The 18,177-nt window shown below is 32.2% G+C and overlaps 3 protein-coding genes across 3 annotated transcripts; 2 read left to right on the top strand and 1 right to left on the bottom strand.

Moving 5' to 3' along the window:
• The first annotated feature begins 2,503 nt into the window (after positions 1-2,503).
• On the top strand, positions 2,504-9,635 carry LOC106776178 (fumarylacetoacetase). Its single transcript, XM_014663540.2, has 14 exons — positions 2,504-2,813; positions 3,395-3,473; positions 3,884-3,942; positions 4,031-4,155; positions 4,236-4,310; positions 4,663-4,738; positions 4,927-5,026; positions 5,104-5,163; positions 5,226-5,296; positions 5,410-5,472; positions 5,830-5,894; positions 6,218-6,314; positions 6,436-6,561; positions 9,397-9,635. Exons 1-14 carry the CDS (start codon positions 2,607-2,609, stop codon positions 9,457-9,459), a joined length of 1,266 nt encoding a protein of 421 aa, XP_014519026.1. The 5' UTR covers positions 2,504-2,606; the 3' UTR covers positions 9,460-9,635.
• A 1,108-nt stretch (positions 9,636-10,743) lies between these two features.
• LOC106775375 (BAG family molecular chaperone regulator 5, mitochondrial) lies at positions 10,744-11,825 on the top strand. The gene has a single exon (XM_014662491.2). It carries the CDS (start codon positions 10,995-10,997, stop codon positions 11,592-11,594), a length of 600 nt encoding a protein of 199 aa, XP_014517977.1. The 5' UTR covers positions 10,744-10,994; the 3' UTR covers positions 11,595-11,825.
• A 431-nt stretch (positions 11,826-12,256) lies between these two features.
• Positions 12,257-13,029, bottom strand: LOC106775374. Its single transcript, XM_014662490.2, has one exon. It carries the CDS (start codon positions 12,730-12,732, stop codon positions 12,427-12,429), a length of 306 nt encoding a protein of 101 aa, XP_014517976.1. The 5' UTR covers positions 12,733-13,029; the 3' UTR covers positions 12,257-12,426.
• Between the last annotated feature and the right edge of the window lie 5,148 nt (positions 13,030-18,177).

The following is an 18,177-nucleotide window of genomic DNA, read 5'->3' as shown; positions in this document are numbered from 1 at the left end:
TTTGCATTAAAAAAAATGTGGGTACGAGTTTAATTCAAAAGTGACTATTCAATACTTAAATATATTTTATAAAACCTAATTTTCAAGTTTCTAAAATAATATGGATATACTTATTATATTAACATACCATGTCATAAGTTTTTATATTTATAACGCAGTCTAAAACATATTTAAAGCCTAACATTAATTGAAATCCAATAAAATATCAACGGTTACAACTCTAAAACCACTTAGCCATCTTAAAAGTTTGTAAGACTACGAAAAACCAAAACACAATTAAAAGGATTACTTAATATTTGCATGGTGAGAGAACCAAAATTCTCAATTAAAAAATAGTGAAACAATTATATTATATATATATATATATATATATATATATATATATATATATATATATATATATATGGGTTTGCTAATTTACTGGATTTTTTAGTTGATACATTTTAGTAAAATGTACCAAATTTTAGGTTACAAAAATGTCCCTGTTAAAAAAGAAAACTAACTTTAAATCCAAAGATATTTTAATAATTTTAAAATTTAATTTAAAATAAAAAAATAAAAGGTAGTTATTAAAAATTCTGATTGGTTTACGAGATAAGTTATTAGTTTTTATTTTATTTTTCTACCTTTTATTTTATTTTTTATTTTAAAAAACCATTACTTTTTAAAAAATATAATGGTTTAGGGTTTACAGAACCCGTCTGGGTTTATAGAATCTGTCTGGTTTTATAGACCTGTCTGGGTTAAAAAAACGACTACCTAGGATTCAAGGTTTATAGAACCCGTTTGAATTTATAAAATGCGTCTGGTTTATAAAACCTGTTTGGGTTAAAAAAAAATTACCTTTTATTTTTATTTTTTATTTTAAAAAACAATTACCTTTTAAAAATATATAATAAAAGCTAATAACTTCTCTTGCACCAATCAGGATTTTTAATAACTACTTTTTATTTTTTATTTTAAATTAAATTTTAAAATTAGTAAAATACCCTTGAATTTAAAGTTGGTTTTTTTTAACAGGAACATTATTGTAACCTAAAACTCAGTAAACTTTACTAAAATATACCAACTAAAAAATCTCCATAAATTATATATATATATATATATATATATATATATATATATATATAAAAGATAAAAAAGAAAGAGAGAGAGAATTTATTTTAAAGATAAGAGAGGTTATAAAAAAGTAAATTAATTTATTTTAGAACTCAATCTAATTGACGTGTTTCTTATCATACTAATACCTAACTGCCCTCATTTAATTGTGAAAGAGAAGAAAGTCAGAGTAATTAAGAAAAGACAAGAAATAGCTGTAAAAGAAAATAATTGAAAACTGCATGTTTTACGAAAAGAAAAAGAGAAAAAATATTAAAGTTCGGAGACCTAAATGTCACACTCAAGGCTCATTCAATTAATTGAGATACAGTCTCACTCTCTCGTCCAAACAGATTAAAAAATATTCCTTTCTAATAAACAAAAAAATTAATGAGATTAAATTTCAGAAAAAAAAATGTATGATCGATGCTGGTAGTAATACAGTAATTTAATATTGTTATTAAATTTGTAAATAAACAAAAATTCTAACCAAAAAATTATAACCGTTTTCACCTTCAATTTCTATTTTTTCATTTTCATTTATTTGAAGTTAAAAGCTATTACTTTTTAATTTCATTTATTCGAAGTTAAAAGTTATTACTTTTAATATTTATAAAATTGTGAAATTTTATTTTAGTTTCTACAAAATAAGCTTATTTATTTTCCATACATTCAAATCTAATAATCACTTAAAAACATATATTTTTAATGTCTGAAATTTTTATAATAGCATGATTTGTTAATATTATATTACATAATATTAGTAACCACCGTAAAAAAAAGTTATTTTTCGTTTAATACCATAAAATATCACGTAATACTAAAATAAAATAAATAAATTTTAATTTTAAAAGAATTTCAACAAAAAAAATATTGTTCTGATCATATTAAAATACTCTTGTTTTAGAGAAATTAGAAATACAACGTATGCAAGGTGCGGAAACTTGGAGTTGGAGGTAGTTGGAGACTCTGCACGTATCTAACCCTTTCCTTTCCAACAACCACCCCCAAATCATCGTCCAATAAACAAGTCCATTAGGTCAAAAAATTAAGTGAACCAAATAATTAAACCTATACAACAAACTATATAAAAAAAAAAATAATTGTTTAAAATAATTATATGATTAAATCAAAATTTTAAAAGGAAAATTACTCAATAACCCACCATAAATAGTAAATCCCTGGTATTTTTAGATTTTTTTTAACCACATAAGTAATAGCGCATAATATATATATATATATATAAACCAATTCAATCCTAAAACTTCATAAAAATCCTAAGTGAATTTATAAAACATCAAGCAAATAAATAAAAAATATTTTTACGATTACAATGGAAGTAGGTGTTCTCGTAAATTAATAATTATTATTGTGACATCTCCACCTATAAAACAAAACACGCTCTTGTTCCCCGTGGAGCTTCTATTTGAAGGTGTTGTATATTGACATAAGCTTGACATAAGCTGGAGAGTGCAGTGGCATAGCATCATCATCACCACTTCCGTACAATGGCTGTGCTAAAATCTTTCGTTGAGGTTCATCCAGATTCTCACTTCCCAATACAGAACCTTCCTTACGGAGTCTTCAAGCCCCAACCCTCTTCGTCTCCTCGCCCCGGGGTCGCCATCGGCGACTACGTCCTCGACCTCTCTGAAGTCGCTTCCGCGGGCCTCTTCGACGGTCCTCTCCTCCGAAACTCCGATTCCTTCCTCCAGGTAGCTTTCTCAACTTCAATCTGCCTTTCACTTGTTCCACCGACTAAGGTCATGTTTGGATTAAAGTTTAGGAAGTGTTTTTCTGTGAATTTTAATGCAGTTTAATGAATTATGGTATACAGGATAAAAAAAAGAGGAAAAATAGTTGCTTCCTTGAACTTTAATCCAAACATGAAGTGATTGCTATGCAAGTTGGGAACCCCTTTCGGATGCATATTTCTGCATTTATATAGTGTAGTTTGGCCATGTGGTATGTCCAACAACACCAAAGAAAAAATTGCTGTTTTAGTAGTAAAGTTGCTTTGGAAGAGTGTACCTTAATTTCAGCCTATGATGTCGTAGTTTATAGACTTATCATAAGCTTTTTGTTTCCCTGTGAAACTGAAAGAACGGGAAAAATGTACCTTAATATTTGTATGAACGTTTTTACTCTCTCTCTCTCTTACATCTTTTTGTGAAACATGCAACATTGCATTTATTTATTTTAATATAAGATTTTACGATATCGTGTCGTGGGTATGATTTATGAGAATTCGTTGGGAAATGAAAACCTTTGGTCTAACTGATTATTTGTGTGACAGCCTAATCTAAATAAGTTTGTATCCCTTGGAAGGCCGGCCTGGAAGGAAGCCCGTGCCACTCTTCAAAAGCTTTTATCAGGTATATGTAACCCCGCTTGTTTCTGTCTAATTGTTTAAGGGCATTTTTGACACTTCTTGCTCTTTTGTTTTGAAAACTGTTTCCAAATCAAGGATTTTAAAAACTGAAAGGCTAAAAAATAGAAGAAACTGGAGATTTTTTTGTCATTCTCTAGCTCAAGTGCTCGAAGGAGAAATTTTTGGAAAACATAAATGTGTTCATGAGAAGAACACTTTCAAATGTCTTGAAGGGACAAACAAATTATAAAAAACATTGTTAAAAGCTGTAAACAAACAAGGCCTAGTTGTTCGCTTTTCTTTGCTTCTTTTTTTCTTTACACTGCACTGGTTATTAAGGTGTACATGCATGCTAAAGTTTGTATGAGCTGCAAAGGTTGGTTCTTATGCGAAGTGGGTTGTTTTTTAATGCAGCAACGGAGCCAACCTTGAGGGACAACAAGGAATTGAGGCAGAAGGCACTTGTGCCTTTGGTACTGTTCATTGGCATTCCTGATTTATTTTAAAATGGTTGTGTTTGAGTTTGTCACTTCTTTAATGCTTGTAGCGCTGGATTTTCAGAGTAGCGTGGAGTTGCTTCTCCCTGTTGTTGTTGGGGACTATACTGATTTCTTTACATCTCTGCATCACACTAAAAACTGCGGGCTCATATTTCGTGGGCCGCAGACTCCTGTTCTAGATAATTGGTGTGTTGATTTAAAAGTATTTACAAATGCACTTGAGTATTTCTTTTTCCTGTAAATAAAAGGTTAAACACGTTTAACAGGTACCGACTGCCTGTTGCATACCATGGACGGGCATCTTCTGTTGTTATTTCCGGAACAGATATTGTTCGACCAAGGTGATAAGTTTTGACACTAATTGAACATTTTTTATGAGTTTGCGTGCTTTCTTAAGTAGCTTTTTGACTTTTTTGGTTTTTGCAAATCTTGTGGTAACGAACATAAGAATAAATATGGCATCAATGTTCATTGCTTAACATGGGAACCTTTGTAATACATAGCTATGGCTCTAGCATATACAGTCAACTGTGGAAGGGATATGGTTTCTATTGTCAATCTTCATGTGCTGTGTATTCATGAAAAGAGAAATATTTTATGACAGCACTGGGCTTTAGCTCCTTTTGTATATATTATGTATGTATTTAGCTCTGCATTCTATCTGACAATGTCACGCTGCTTTGTGCTTTCCAGAGGTCAAGCTCATCCATCTGGCGGTTCTACACCCTACTTTGGCCCTTCATTAAAGCTAGACTTTGAGTTGGAAATGGTTAGCTTATTGCTTACACATATTTTTGTGGCTATTTACCAACTAAAATGCATATTTAAAGTTCTATTTTCAAACTATACAAATCAAGATGATAACATAGTTCCATTTTCTTCTTTGTATATAGTTTTTTTCTAAATGGGTTACCATAGTACTGCATTATTTTACGTTTTAGATTAATCTTTTTTCAGGCTACTATTGTTGGACCTGGAAATGAATTGGGAAAACCAGTGGATATTAACAACGCTGAAGATCACATCTTTGGACTTGTTCTAATGAATGACTGGAGTGGTACTTTTCCAATTCAATATTTTTTGGTTACCATGCCCTGCCCAATTATTGGTGCTTTAATGAATTATATTTGGCAGCTCGAGATATTCAGGCATGGGAATATATTCCTCTTGGTCCTTTTCTTGGAAAGAGTTTTGGTAAGATGTTACAAATAATTACTTAATATCCCTTCTTTATGGTTCTAACTAAAATTATACAGGTACCACAATATCTCCTTGGATTGTGACCCTGGAAGCATTAGAACCTTTTGCTTCCCAAGCCCCAAAACAGGTAACTAGTTTCCTTCTTTTAAGATTGACATTGTAGGAACTTTATAATTTGGTTGTTCATGTCTGATTTCAAATTGACCATGACATGCTATTTAATCTATCCATTAAATGCAGGATCCTCCTCCACTTCCATATTTGACAGAAAAAGTGTCCAAAAGCTATGATATTTCCCTAGAGGTATTTCAAAGCTCCAGTATTATATGCATGCGTGTACTAAAGTATTACACCCTCTTGTTCTCTGATTAATTGTATTTCTTCATGGTCCTTGTGTTGTACTGTAGTTGAAGTAGGAATTATTTGTCTTTATGATTCTTTTTCCAAGACCATACCCGAAAAGAACTTTAGGACAACCATTCCACAAACTAGCAAAAAAGTTAGCAGCTGTAGTTGGAGAGTCCAAAACCTTATCAACCCCATACTAGAATCCATACTTGCAATGTGGGACTCAAATTTCACCGTGCAGTTGAATCTAACAACATTCAGTTGATTTTTTTGGATTATTACGCTAATCATACAATTGTTTTTTGCTTCAAGGCTCACATAAAACCTGCTGGGCATGAAGATTCAGGTGTGGTGACACGAACTAATCTAAATCACTTGTGAGGAATTTCTCTTCAACTAATATTGATAATTCAGTTATTTAATTATTTCTCTCTCTCTCTCTCTCTCTATTTACACACGCACAAACCATAGCTAGGAAGGGAATTGCAATAGAACTGTTGATTTAAAAGGTGGTGAATTACATGGAATATGCATAACTTTACGTATGTTTAGTGATATTTCTCCTTGGTACACTACACAAATAATCTTGCACATCTTCTCATTCCGTCTGATAGTTGCTTGTCTCTTGCCTATTAGAAAAAGTTATACTTTTTGAAACTTTTATACACAATACATATTCACATATTGTATGTCTTTGTAGATATTGGACATTGACCCAGCAACTTGCTCACCATACAATCAATGGTTGCAACCTTAGGCCAGGCGATCTCCTTGGAACTGGGACAGTTAGTGGTCCTGTAAGATTCTATACTTCACACAGTCTAACTTTTTTGTTCCAGTTTTTTCTTTCTCTTTGAGAGAATTGTTCCTTTTCAACTGATCAACTAATTCAGTTAAAATATGTGCTTTTCACTGTAGGAGCCGGAGTCCCGTGGATGCTTGCTAGAGTTAACGTGGAATGGACAAAACGCACTATCTGTAAATGGGTTAAACCGGAAATTTCTTGAAGATGGAGATGAAGTCATCATAACCGGATATTGCAAGGTTACAATCAATCATGATTTTGAACACCAGTTTTGCGGAATGCTATTATCTTTTCAATTTTTAATGAAAAAATTTCTTAGTTTTCAATTCCTTAACTGTTCAAATTAGATACAAACAAGGTTTAATACAGTTGGTTGATAGTTTGAATTCTTTAAGCATGGTAACAGTGGCTCAATTCCCTGACTTTGTGTGTGGAGAAGACTTTGTGAGGTAAAAGGAACTTTAGTGATCTCTGCGCTTGGGGGCCAAGTCTCGTGACTTCTGGCTGTGGAAATACCTTAAGCAAAGAAACAAAAACAATTTCCAACCTAGGACTGTGCTGGTTTTGTTAGTTTCTGTCAGTATTCGTTAGTTGTTAATATTAGTAAGGGTATTATTTAGTTGGTTGTTGATATCTGTTAGTGTTTTTGGGTGGGGATCGAGAAAAGAATCAGGGCAGATTGCATATAAATCTGAGGGTAGGTTCAGATATTGGTCATCTCGTCATTTATAGGAAGAATTGAGACCTTTAGGCATTGGGAGGTGCAGTCCCTTGAAGAAGTTCTGCAGTGCTGTAGTTTGGCAAGATTTTCCTTTCACCAGATTTTTATGAACTGGTATGTTAGAGTTGTGGGTATCCAATCTTGATGGTTCCAGAATTAGGTGGAGAGCTAGCGTATTGTATTTGATGGTCTATCCAGGTTCAGCAATATTTTGAAGCCATCGAACCTGTTCCCGACTAAGCTAGTAAGATTTTGTTCCCGGAGAAGTTATTCGCCTTGAAATCTGAGAAGTGACGCTTTAATTGGTGGCTAACTAGGCAATGACGCCCACCCAAATGCTGCATGGTGAACCTTTTTGAAGGCTCTGCTCAAACGATTAGAAGGAGTATGATTTTGATAAACTATTTTTGGTACGGAAAGAGGAACTAGAACTATGGGAGTCTGAAATAGACATGAAGATGAAGATACCGTGGGAAAAAAAGATGCATCATGGGGTAGAAGTAAACCTTCGTACCAGAACCAGAAAAACTTCAGAGATGAATTAGAATCAAGTTGACGGAGAAAGAAGAAATAGTGATGAAGCAAAAGAACAGAGAACATCTAACTCTTATAATGGCACGACTGGATTTTGATTTGTGGAAGACAGAATGTGGGTTGTGACAACAGTTGTTTGGTTGCAAGATGGAGAAGCAAATGGAGATTTATCCTGGTAAGAAAATGGATGTGAGAATTGAGAAAAAACCATCCCTTTGGGTGGAGCAGATAGGGGAAGAACACAACTGAGAAGGTTTAGGGAGCAAGATCGTCAAGCCACCACCAGTACTGCCGAAACCACCCAACGCAATTTCTCCCAAGGAGTCATATGGGCCATTAGTTGTGATTTAGTTTTGTATCCCAAGTATGCAGACCATTAAGCTGTAACGGATTAGTAGAATTACGGAGATTTCAAGGTAAAAAAATGCCCTGCGAAACAGGGCATTAGAGAAAAATGTAGGCATTCCCCTGTTTTATTGCAAGAAGCTGGAACCTTGGTGAGACTCTTCTAGGAATAGGCGGGACTAATATCTGTTGGTTGTTATGTTATCGAGTGAGAGTTAGTTGTTTATGCCAGATTGTATCTTAAAACCAATTGTTATAAGCAAAGTTGTACTCCGAGGCTTGAGAAAGACTATGTGGGACTTACAACGTGAGACTTTCTAACACTTCCCTCCACATCTGTCTGCCAAACCAGCCGTGCTCTGATATCCTCAATATCTGTTACTTTATTGATCTGAGATAGAAAATAATTAAGGCAGATTACCTGTATATAAACTTGATGAGGAGGGAGGGAAGAGACAGAGAGAGAGGGATGGAGGGAGAGGTGGAGACACAGAGAGAGAGAGGGAGGGAGTTTTTCAGTGCTACAGTTGGGGAAGAATGCCCTAATTTATTAATAAGATGTCGGGTGGAACAATAAGGAAAAGTTACAAGAAAATCCCTGCAAATTTAACATCAGCAAATATTTGATAACTAGCGCTGCTAGACCTGAATTACCGCAGCATTCCTGTGAATTTATTTAGTTTTTTGGCATATATTGTGAAATTTTTAGTATACGAAAGCAAAAGAGAGTCCTATATTGCCTAGATCATACACTCTTAAGAACTTTACACGTTAAGACACTCCTTACACATAAGTGGGTAGCAAAGAGGTGCGCTTAAGTGGATAAAATTTTTGGTCTCATTTGGAAATGCGTATTCCGGTTTGCACAATCTTGAATAGTTGTAATTTCTTTTACAACTTGGAATGAAAATGACAGGCATGGAAACTTTTAAAAAATGCTCTGTCCAATTCAAAGCTACATAAATGCTTCTACTGGAATCAAATTTGGCTGTTTTTCCCATTTGCAGTATTTCCCGAACATTTTTCTAAATATGTTGAAAATTTCTTCAATTCTTGTTTGAGCTTTCCAAATGGGTGGTTGGGTGTTGCAAATGTAGCCCCCAAAAAAATACACATTACGATTGCAAGTCAGAAATATGGATCCATGAAAAAGTGAATCGGGCTCTACAGGGATGAACGATTGTTTGAGGTAAAAATCCTGTGGAGTGTAGGGGATTTCTTTTCTTTTTGAATTGTTGACGAAGGGAGTGCAGCATACCTCTAAATTAGACTGCTGAGATCGTTTAAAACAGCGTGCCGTACTTATTTTGTTTGACTGAGTAATGTTAGTAACTTTTATGATTATCTCAATGAAAGTTTTATATTCATGAAGCAGTTCTTAATCATTTTTATTTTAAGCATTTATAGTAAGATAGCATATTTATTAGCAGTAAAACTTCAATATTTATTTGAAGATCTAAAATTCTTTGTGCAGGGAAGTGATTACACTATTGGGTTTGGTACCTGCTCTGGCAAGATTGTTCCCGCAGCTCCCTGAAGGAATTATCATTCCACAGTCTAATCTTTTCCAGTTGTGGAAGTTGTTGTACAATCAATCTGCAACAGGGTTGCTTTCCACCGATGTTATTTTTCTTATGTTTGTAATGTATTTGCCACATTATGAGAGTATGTTTGCCTGAATCTTTTTTATATGCGGACCAACTTAACACCTCATATTTGCACACATTCACTTAAATTGAACAATGAGAATAAATAGTGAAAAATGAGATTGGGCAATAATGTCAGTTTTGTTAGAGAAATTAAGAAATGTGATAATTTTTGTTTTAATTAAATAAAGTATTTACAACTTTTTTTTTCTTTTTTCATTTTTTAAATTAGAGATTAAGTGAAGTGGAAGGGTTGCGAAAAATAAATAATAATTAATAATGTTTTGCCTAATGAAAATTACAGTTAAAAAAGGAAAAAATTAACATTGATTTGAAAATTGAAAACTATAGTCAATTCGAAATTAAAAAAAAATGATAAAAAAATGTTACAATTATAATAATGGAATAATTGATTATTATCATTTGTTGCATATCAACTTGTGTTTATTATTTTAAAAAGGGTAGGCAAAACAATAGGTGTAGTTAAATAATATTTGCGTTGTTTAAGTAATAAAAAATTAATTGCTTAAATTACTTTCTGTATTAATTTTTAATTTAAAAAAGGAAACAGATTGGCAGAACAGTGTTCTGTCTCACCAAACTTCCTTCACCCCTTTTAAATCACCTAAGTTGTAATACATTAATAAAAAGGTTAAAATGTTAATTTAGCTAATTATTTTATAATGATTCTGACTTTGGGTGCTTTGAGTTTTAAAAGTCTTGAAACGATCTTCTTTTTCTGTTTACAAAAAAGTTTATTTTGATTCTTTTAAGTAATATTGATATGATATTTTTTTATATATTTTTTTAATCTTGTAATGGTTTTTCTCCTTTTTAATTGAAATATCAAATACACTAAACCATAGATTAACAAATTGAAAATATGTATTGAAATGTAAAAACATTATATTATAAAGATTTGTTGTTCCTTATTATATTCCATGACATAAATTTGCATGATAAACTTTTACCTTGAATCTTCTCATGAATTTTATTCTAATTAAAACATAAGGGAAAAGGATAAACACTTATTAAATCGTACAAATTGACAAGTTTAACTACAAACTTGAAAGGATTAATATGAAATTTCTTTTCAAATTGATTTATTTGAAACATTATATGTATTATATGTATATAGAGAACCTTAATCCTAAAATGATGAAATTTAAGTATAGCTTTGCTGAATCTGATTTCAATGGTTTGAAGAAATGCAGGAAGACTAATGACAGGGTGAATGAAAAGAAAGAGGAGAAGTTGGGAGAAAAGCAAGTGGGGTCATGCATTGTCAAAAGGTTATCATCCATTTCATTTCACACAACATGATGTAGGCGCCAACATCAGTGAACTTCATTTAATTTTTCCTTATTTTCCATTCTTTTTCTTATGCACTGTGCCCAATGCGCCACTGTGAAATCCCTCTTTTCCCATGAAACCCTCTTCCAAATCAGGTTCCTTCTCCTCCTACTCAACTTCCACCACCCTCACCTACACCTACCACTATGACCACACTCCACCGCCACCCGCCAATTCCATTCCTCAACCATCCCCCTCCCCCTCCCCCTCCGCCGCCGCAGCTACCATCCAATCCGCCTATCGCGCCCACCGCATCCGGGCCCTCTACCGGAAAATAGCTGCGGTCGACTCCGAAGCCGACCGGCTGCAGCGCTTGATCCAGCGGCAGGACACGGTGGACGCCGTGCGCACCGACCACCTCGAGAAGCTCAGAATGAACGAGGCGCTCATGGCCCTGCTGCTGAAGCTGGACTCTGTGCCCGGAATTGATCCGACGGTCAGGGATGCGCGAAGGAAAGTCACCCGTCGGATCGTGGGCCTCCAGGAGATACTGGACTCTGTATCGGAGAGCCAGATTGATGAGTCCGGCTGGTGGTCTATGAAGAATTGGGACGAACTATTGGCCGACATGGAAGAAAGTATTTGTCGCGAAAGAGGCGGTGATGAAATGGAACGGTTTTGCGCTCAAAATCTCGGCTTTCGCTGCCTACAGAGGTTTCTTCGTGAACCTTGATTCACACCTTTAGTAATCTATGCATGCTCACATACACATTCTCTTATGTATTGTGATTGTATAATATAATTGTAATTTTCTTTATAGCATAATGTAACATAATTTCCATATTTACCCAATACCTACCTCGAAAACTTTGTACTTTTGGTGGCTATAGAATATAGGAAACACAGGGGCTGAAATTAATATGGTCTGAAGGAATTAATATAATGCCAAGTTGCTTGGTGTAAATGGTAACAGTCTGATTCATATCTCATGAGAAATCAAATTCTATTGCTGATGTGAGACCTCTTGTAAATATGTTTACATGCACTCACCGGGTTGTAATTATTTGTTGATTCCAGTGAGTTTAGACTCGATTTACATGAACTCTTTCTGAATTAAAAAAACAAAACGAACTAAGATAATTAAACGTGTGTCTGGGAATCCTTGTGATGGAGTTACCAAAGAATATTGGTAGATGGAATCCAAATGTAGCTTTTGAGGGAAAATTATTTTTTGATGTTAGGAACTTATCTCCAAACATACACTAAATTAGTTGAATTCCACGATCGTGAGGATCATATAAATAGATAATAATATCTGTAGAAGAACAGTAAAGTTTGTTATTCTAATGAGCTCTCGTGAGAACCAAGATCCTATTTTGTCCAGACTTTTTAAGGTAATTAAAGAAGTGGGGTTTCAACTTACCAGAGTGAACTGATGATGACAAATTCAGAACAAGTGCAGGATACATGGATTATTAGACTTACACATTAAAAAACACAGTTAAGGAGCCTAAACCAGTAACTGAGATGACAGACAGTGTGATAATTTGAGTGGGGAAGGTGTGCTAGTTGGCACAGCTGCACTTGCACTTGGACATGCATCTCTTGCAATCTGAGAGTGTTGGGTAAGCGGTGTTGATGTTGCATTTGGTGATGCAATTGGGCCTTGAAGTGCCATCCCACAAGCAGCGAGCCATGCAGTGTAGGATTGGCGTGCAGAATGGACAGACGTTTTTCATCTGGTTTACAAGGCAGTCTTTGCAACTCTTTCCATCTGTGGGTGGGCAGCTCATGATAGGTGAAGCCACCATCGTCATGATCAGCAACAGCACTTGGACCTGGACTGTTACTCTGAGCTTCTTCGTCTCCATATGAACCTGAACCGGATGTTTTTACAGTCACAAGATGTGTTCGGAGTAGTGTATATGGTAGCTAGCTATGCCACTTCCACCTTATATAAAAACTGGACAGACGTAGGTGGGAAATGCAGAATTCTAAGATCCGCGGAAGGCCTCGGTAGTGTGGAAGCATTAAATTGCATGGCTGACTTTGCAATTAAACACCGCATTTACTCATAGGAATCTGGCAGCTCATGGTTCTCTCGGTTTGCACAACCATCCTTCTCATCACTGTAATTTATTTAAGGAAGGATAATGATATTTATACAACATTTTTTTTATAACATTTGAATATCATTTACGGGTTATTATGTGATTGGTCTAAAATTATTTTACAATAACAATAATCATAAATACCATCATAGACTAATCACATAATGTTCAAATGTTGCCAAAAAAGTATTGTTTAAATATTATTATCTTTTAAGTAAACACGGTGAATAAATATTTGAGTATGCTATTATTTTTTTTTATGCATGTTTAAGAACTGTTTATGTATGTAATTATTTCCTGTAAAAAAAACAATAGAGCAAATGAGTTAGAAACAAACATCATGTCACTACAAGAAAAAAAGGAAAAGAGCAAAGTTCCACCTATCTTTTTTTAATTGAGATATTACATTGACGAGAGATATAATAACATGATAAATTTATAGTATATAAATAAATTGATGTGTTAAATATGTTTTTGGTTTATTAATTTTAAGTTAAAATTGAAATTAATCAATCTTTGAAATTTTTGTTTAATTAATTTTATTTGATATTTTAAAAATATTTTTCAATTATTATTTAAGCATAATGTGAAATAGGACAAACAATTTAAATGTTATTATTTCAATTAATATAAAAATATAAATGTGTTAAACTGTGTAAATAATTCAAATGTTATGTATTTAAGACGTTAAATAAATCTAATAAAATTTAATAAAACTGATTAAATTCATATATTTCTAATTATAACGAACTAAGTTGATCCAAAATTTTATAAAAGAATTAATTCCCATTTCCATTAAAAGGAATGAAAAAACATAATTAACCCTAAACTAATAATAGAGTTAAGTTAAACTTAGAATTATTCATTTTTATATTTTTTACAATGACATTTGCACCTCTCTCTCTATATATATATAGATATATATTATTGAAGATCAAGTTCCTTTTAGTTTATATAGACATTTAAGATTTTTAATAAATGGAATTAATTTTTCTTTTTTTGATAAAATAATACTATTTTTATTTTTTTAAGTAACATTACAAAAAATAAAAATAAAAATTTTAAAATAAAAGAGTAAAAACCTTTTAACTAAAAGTTGAATGATGTAATAATTGAATTCAATATTTCTTAATGTTTCCTTGAATAATATTCATCAATTATGAGGAAAAAAAAAAGGCGTTCAATATTAATTCAACATCAATACTAAAAAAATTACATATGGTTTTAGTCTTTAAATTTGAATGTGAAATTATTTTCGTCTTTTAACTATAAAATTAAATGAGTATAGAATATCTAATCTAAATAAATTAATATTTTGTGTATCAAATTAATTATTTTTTTTAATGTATTAAATAGTATTTTAGCATAATATTTAAATTGTTTACTATTATTTTGACCTGTTGTACTTTATGTATATATAATATAACTAATTCTAAAAAATTAATTAATGTCATTATGTTAAAATGATTAATATTTTTTTAAAATATTAAAAACTAAAATATATTAAAATTTAAAATAAAGATAAATTCTAATCTCGTGTTAAAATTTAAAAAATAAAAATATATTTAAGATAATTTTTTTTTAAATGTTAACTTTTGAAGGTGATGTTCTTCATCAGTATTAATGAAAATGTATTCTTTTAGTCACACTATGATTGAATTTCAACTATTGTCTAAACCATTTTTATCAACTAGTTGCAAATGTAGATATTAAGAATTTTGTGAAAAACAACATACAAAAGAAAAAAAATAATAATTATAGGAATGTTTGTCATTTTATCTATAGTTTTTTATTTTAAAAGATAAAAATTATCAAAAAATTTTTAAAAAAAAATACTCATTAAATGATTTTTCTAGAGTTACTAAAAACGGGGTGAAAGAACTGAAATACTATAATATGGATGTCGAAAATTTTTGTTAGATATTTGTGTGATAGTAATACCTTAAAATTTCTAATAAATCCACTAACGGCTTTTTGTTTTCATTTTGTATGGTTAAAGAAACGAGTGAAATTTTTTGAATCTAATAGATATTTTGAAAAAATTTGTGACATCCTAATTATATTATAAAGATATATAATATAATAAAGGTGTCACCATGAATAATACTAGAAAGCAGTTAAGAGTAATATGTAAAATTTGGAAACTTGGAGTACTAGAGTTTCTCCCTTAAATTACAAAGAATTTAAAACTTAGAACATGACAAAGTTTCTTCAAAATATCCTAGGATAAGATACTTAAAGCCTAGAGAACTAGGCAGCAACATTTCCTTCCCCATCATGAATTGTTTCCAAAGCATCTCCTCACCATCTGCTCCCATCCAAGTGGATAATCATCGCAAGGGAAATAAATGCAAACATGACACAAACAGAAGCAATTGCAAGGGTGAGCTAATTATATAAAAAACATACAATTAAGAGCATGTACATACATGATATTAATTTAAAGCAAACAAGATAAAACATTCATCCTATCATGTTAAATACTAGACTTGACTCGTCCGGACTTTAGAATGATAGTCGAGCTATGGCGGGTCATGCACCTGTGGTGGCTTGTGATACTTAGGCTCTACCGCCTTGGGCTCCACCGCCCTGGGCTCCCCCGCCCTGCCACACTCACGAGGTTAGTCTGTCCCGCGCCTTGGAGCATGATGGAAGTCTCCAAGACTAAGATCTCCTGCTACTCCTCACCACATGGTTCAGTCCTCTCTACGTGAGAAGAAAGACCATTGGAGCGTCAAGAAGACCCCCAAGACTGAGCTCCTACTTTCATTCTAAAACACTAAGAATCTCACCGAGAGATTCTATACNGATGGNACTTAGTNTACCACTTGGATCATACTTTCATCACTTTGTAATCATATACTTTTTGTCACAATCAACATATACATAATCTCAACAATACCTTACTCATCAATCACAAATTATAAAAATAAATACTCCCTAATTTAATCTAAGTTAATCAATACCATACCATAATCTTTTACAATTTATTTCCAATGCCTAAACCATGTACAGATATAAAACCTTGTTTTCTTCAGCTATATTATAATAGTTATATTAAACCATACTTCTATTATAAATTTTCTATTAAACCATTGCAGAAACATTTTTAATTTATATTAAACCAACATTCATATTATAATATTATATTATACGTACCTTTTATTATATATAGAACTATATTATATTAATAAAATATAATAACATATGTACCGTTACATAATATCAATATAATTATATGTGCTACTAACTTTTTTTTATGTAAGTATATTATATTAATATAATTCATTAACCTATGTAATTATATAAATACCTATATTATATTAAACTAATTAATATATATATATATATATATATATAATTTATACATCAATAATATAATATAGTATGATACGTATTACTTCCAAATAACTTATCATGTTCCTTTAATTATGAAATTGTCTGCTAAACTATTCATTACCACATAATGCTTGCTCTCAACCTCACCTCACTACCCAATTGGTCACCGGAGAGGGTTCAGATGTTTGAACGCATCAAACTCACCTTCGGCGCTAGCACATATGACTAGTCACAACTGACTGGACCAGGCCAGGGCTGCTCTATGATCAGGGATGTGCCAACTCAGGTTTTTAAGTCCCCTTTATCCTACCAACAAAGTACTCTACCAACAAAGTACTCTCAACCAGCCCCTTATGATTTATTTAAGTCATCAAAACTGTTCTATTATACTATAAACCTCAAATGACCAATTTTAACATTTTACTTATTCTTATAGTGACCTGAAAAAGTGCCTGTGCATTCAGATACTACCCAAATAGTACTAATTAAGTCTGGCCCCAAAACTTTCCCAAAACATAATCAATCACAGTAACTAACTCAGTCCCAAATAACACGGATTATATTCATCAAACAGTAACTAACACATATTATATTCATCAAACATCAAACAGTAACTAACACAGATTATATTCATCAAACAGTACACAGGAAATCAATCACAGTCCCAACAAAACATCATATTTTTAAATTAATCATGCATAAGACACTGAAAGAGGTTCAATAAAAAAAAATAATTAGCTCCCCTTACCTGTGGGTTGCACTGAACAGTATACTCAAGGTGCTCTAACAGTGACCCACACAGCAATATGCTCACCGACCCTACAGATCACCAAATAGGTGATAGAATGTAGCTCTTAGAGCCAGAATATACCGAAAATAAATAGGAAAACGTACAAGGCACATGCAGTCAGTAAAACTAAAAACCCTAGGTCCTAGACAGTGAAAAAGAAAGGGAAAAAGGCTTACCAGGTACGAACAGGAAAACTGTTCAGATACCTTTAGGTTACAACTCAAACAGTGTTGGAAGATTTTAGAGAGAAGGCAGAGCACCTTCTTAGGGAGAAAATACCTCTATCTAGAGAGAGAAATAAAAGAGCAAAAATGGAAAAGTCTGATTCTTTGAGGAGAGATCCCTTCCTAAGGTCTTGGGTCCTTGGTATATGGGCTGGCTGCCCCCAACATAGGTCCAATGACCTTATTATTTTTCAGACCCTTACAAAATTCATTAAAATGTCATTCATTGTAGAGATAATAAGATATTAAAATAATTTTTAATCGAAAATCTTAACTTTTATATGTTGAAATAAATATAGAAAAATGTCTTCTTTATATATTATTAAACTTATACATTTTTATTCAATACGGTTTATGTTTTCACTTTAATTTTTAATATACTACTAATCCATCTTACACGAAAAAAAAGCACAAATAAAAATTGAATTATATTTTTTTAATTACTTGTGGATTTTTTTTTCAAACTTTTTTACAAAAAGGGAGATCTCTGAAACAAATACTACATTAACTTCTTAGAAACCTCCAAGTTTTACTAATATTAACCTTATAACAAATATTATTCACAATCACTTCTAACAAAATACTCAAATATTCCTTTTACTCATTTTCCAAAGTATAGCACTGGCCTTCTCACACTTTTACACCCTCCTAGATTAAATGTAAAGGATAATACAATGAACGACTAAGCTATTTTTCTCAAGAAATCACTTAAAAGAGAGAATAATATGACACTATATTTAATTAATGGATTATTTTTGGCTTCGCATTACCAATTGAAGTGTAACTAGAATATAAGGTTTTACTCGATATTTTTATACTTAGAACACACTTTTCTATGTTCTTTAATGACAT

The sequence above is a fragment of the Vigna radiata genome, chromosome 10 (assembly GCF_000741045.1).
Source record: "Vigna radiata var. radiata cultivar VC1973A chromosome 10, Vradiata_ver6, whole genome shotgun sequence".
Classification (NCBI taxonomy): domain Eukaryota; kingdom Viridiplantae; phylum Streptophyta; class Magnoliopsida; order Fabales; family Fabaceae; genus Vigna; species Vigna radiata.
The sequence above is the reverse complement of the archived record's forward strand: the minus strand, read 5'-3'. Positions and strand labels throughout refer to the sequence as shown.